The sequence below is a fragment of the Archocentrus centrarchus genome, chromosome 10 (assembly GCF_007364275.1).
Source record: "Archocentrus centrarchus isolate MPI-CPG fArcCen1 chromosome 10, fArcCen1, whole genome shotgun sequence".
Classification (NCBI taxonomy): Eukaryota; Metazoa; Chordata; class Actinopteri; order Cichliformes; family Cichlidae; genus Archocentrus; species Archocentrus centrarchus.
The window spans coordinates 17,434,316-17,437,474 of NC_044355.1; the positions used below are offsets into that span (position 1 = coordinate 17,434,316).

At 37.1% G+C, this 3,159-nt stretch overlaps 1 protein-coding gene across 1 annotated transcript; it reads left to right on the forward strand.

Annotated features, from left to right (window-relative positions):
* The first annotated feature begins 210 nt into the window (after positions 1-210).
* LOC115786419 (hepatocyte cell adhesion molecule-like) lies at positions 211-2,897 on the forward strand. Its single transcript, XM_030738551.1, has 5 exons — positions 211-256; positions 1,105-1,425; positions 1,564-1,821; positions 2,007-2,126; positions 2,523-2,897. The coding sequence occupies exons 1-5, from the start codon at positions 211-213 to the stop codon at positions 2,714-2,716; spliced, it is 939 nt and encodes a 312-aa protein (XP_030594411.1). The 3' UTR covers positions 2,717-2,897.
* The last annotated feature ends 262 nt before the right edge of the window (positions 2,898-3,159 follow it).

A 3,159-nucleotide genomic window follows, 5' to 3' on the forward strand; every position in this document is an offset into this window, starting at 1 on the left:
AACTCATATCACTCCCTTTCATCCTCTCAGTGAATGAAAAACAAGCAGAACTTCAATCGTACCTGACGCCAAGGTTTCTCACACGTTCCCTTCTGAGGCTGATCGCTAACACTTTGCAGTCTGTTCAGAGCAGCACACACACATTTGTTTTTGAGGGAAAAAGTCTGAAAGCTGCTGAGTGGATCCACAGAGGCTGAACAGTGAGCAGACATGGAAGCTGTAGTTGGACTGTTGATGTTGTTTGGAGTCTCTCATGGTGAGCTGTTCAACTTTTTTCATGAAGTCCTTCATTAATACTTCATTTTATAATCAATAACATGGTTTACAGCAACAGGATCCAGTAGAGTCAATTAAATAAGTTTGACATTGTTTTTAAGGATGAAGCAGCTCAAACACTAAAATACTGAAAAAGCAAAATTCAGCTGAAGATCTGTTAAATAGAATCACAGTTTATGAATATAATATGAACTCTTTAATGTTTTTTAATTACATTGTTTGGTTTCTAATAATACTAATGTCAAATTTTGTGATCAATTTCACATAAATGTGCACTTAAAGTAAATATAGTTATGACAAAAGAGCTGATTAAATAATAAATAAATGATAAAATAGGATGGAAAATGTACCTTTTTTCAAATATTTCATTAATCCCTTTAAATATTGTAAAAGTACTCAGTTACTTATTTGAATCCATTTAAAAGCAGACACTAGGGTCCAATACTTTTGCTTTATTTGATCATTTTTAGGATGCCAACTACAAATTTGGTAACACATATGAAATCAAATTATACATAAACAACATAATTTTATAATTACTGGGAGAGTTAACTGAAACATTAGAATGCCAACACTGTTTTTGCACCATTTTTGTCACAGCAGGCATGTTTATGAAAAATACTCACTTTAACTGGGAAATTGTGCTCATATTTGAACCCCAGCAATGTCTCAGTTACAGACCTGTGTATGTAATGCAATCCAGTAAATGCTTGCTTGCGTAGTTTGGACTGAGACAGACAGACAGCAGCCACAAATCCACTATTTACATTTTAGGTAAACATTTTGAATGCTGATATTTTTGCTTTACATTATTATTATTATTTGCAGGTGTGGAAACTTACTGTGATGGCAGAAAGAATGGAGCTCACTGTTGTAGAGCTTTGGGAGGAACTGTGGACATCCAACTGATGAAGAGCACCTCAGAAATCTTTAGATTCCAGCTGTTAAAAAATGAATTATCAGTTCTCACTGTGAGAAACAATACGATTGCATCCAATATGAGACATGAGAAATTTCTCTTTATTCCCAGTAATGGGACATTTAGGATTAATAACCTGAGCAGGAATGACAGTGGGAATTATAGCTTTGAAACCTTTGATTCAGATGGAACAAGTACAGGCAAGCGGACTTTGCAGCTGATTATTCAAGGTGAGTAATGAAACCTTAATAAATTTAACATTGTCTGGATAATCTACACACAATACATCCTAGAAAATTCTAGACACTTTGACAAAGAATGATCAAAATCCTGTTATAATACCAAAACTCTGTGTGTGTTTCTCTCAGCTCCTGTGTCCTCTGTCCTGCTGGTCTCTGAGTGTCTGTCCCAGGGAGAGATGAGGGTGTCCTGCTCCTCTGAGGGAGGAGACAGTCCTCAGTACAGTTGGACTCTGGATGGACGCACACTGACAGATGGTGAGCTCCTTTCTAGAAACAATGAGGGTAACATCATCACTCTGAAACAGCACGTCTCAGGACATCTGGTCTGCTCAGTCAGAAATCATGTTAGTAAAGTCTTCAAAGAAGAGAGGATATCTACCTGCGGTGAGTGAGAACATTGTGAATAAAAGCTGATAATCAATTTATGATGTCTTTCATGAATTGTCTGATTGTTTGCTCATGGGCTTCATTTTATGGCGCCTCAATCAATGGGACACATTCTTTCATTTTCCTTCTTCATTAAAACACGTTTGTTGACTTGTTTGTTTTGGTGTGTTTTATTTTTGAAGTTGGAATTTTGCTGCTGATCGCTGGTGTTCTCTCAGCACTGGTAATTTTTTTAGTTGTGGGTGTAGCAGTCATCTGTGCTCAGAGGAAAAAAAGAAACAACAAAACTACAGAACAAAAAGGTACAAAACTTCCTGTTTACTCACTTTATTCAGATTGTTTTCTTTGGCTCTTCCTGAAATATATAGAATAATTTTTGAAGAAACTTTTGTTTTCTTGCCAAGAGCTTGTTGATACCTCTGTTGTGTTCCAGTTAAATTTGTTCGTATTGCCAAAAGCTGACTTTAACACAATAACTAAAACACAGGGAAACATTTCTATCAAGTATCAGGTCTAAAGCTCACTAATGAACTGCTCTTTGTGCTTCACTGTCATGTCTGCAGCAGTCATGAAAGCAAATGTTTTTTGTTGTTGTTTTTTTAACTCACATCAAGAAAGCAAGTTTCATAAAAAGTCAAACTATTACTTTAATAATTCACTGATTTTAGTTTTATCTTCTTGCTACTCTGCAGAGGAAGAAGATGACCAGGAAGTAATGTACGCTGATGTCAGGGTCGTGCAGCAGCAGGGGCAGCAAGTGGAGCAAAGAGCGGAGGTGGAGGCAGAGGTGGAGTATGGCCAAGTCAAGTGTTCACAGAGATCTCATCAGACTGTACCAAGAGGAGATGATTATATGTATGCTTCAGTCCATAAAGTCAGGCAATTTAAGTGATCAGTGCTTCTACACAGACTGCACCACTGAAGGCCCACAGAGGGAGGAGGTGATGTCATGATGCCTAAAAGACCTTCATTTAATGTGATTTCCCATCAAAAAAATACAAACCATCAAAACTCATGAATGCTGATTTTCTTTGCTTCCTCTGTACTTCTGTACTGTAACAGGGAATAAATGGATCCAGTCACAAGTTTAATTACAAGCAGTGTGTTTTCTGCATTTGTATTCCTTTGAAGAACAACTGTTATTGTTGGAGCCATTGTGGTGTCTGTACTGCTCTGCTAAACTATATATGCATATATGGTCTTTTTGTCTTAGGCTTTATTAATTTGTGTAAAATAAGTAACATGAGCTTGAACATGAAGGCTTGGCCTCAGCTCAAAGAAAGAAGAATGCAGAGGGCCTCTTGCAGATCTCTGGCCCTCCATAAAAGGGAATGA

Coding starts and splice junctions, on each gene's coding strand:
- LOC115786419 (XM_030738551.1), top strand. CDS start 211: ATGGAAGCTGTAGTTGGACTGTTGATGTTGTTTGGAGTCTCTCATG. Junction 257..1,104: donor GTTGTTTGGAGTCTCTCATG/GTGAGCTGTTCA, acceptor TATTATTTGCAG/GTGTGGAAACTTACTGTGAT. Junction 2,127..2,522: donor CAAAACTACAGAACAAAAAG/GTACAAAACTTC, acceptor CTGCAGAGGAAG/AAGATGACCAGGAAGTAATG.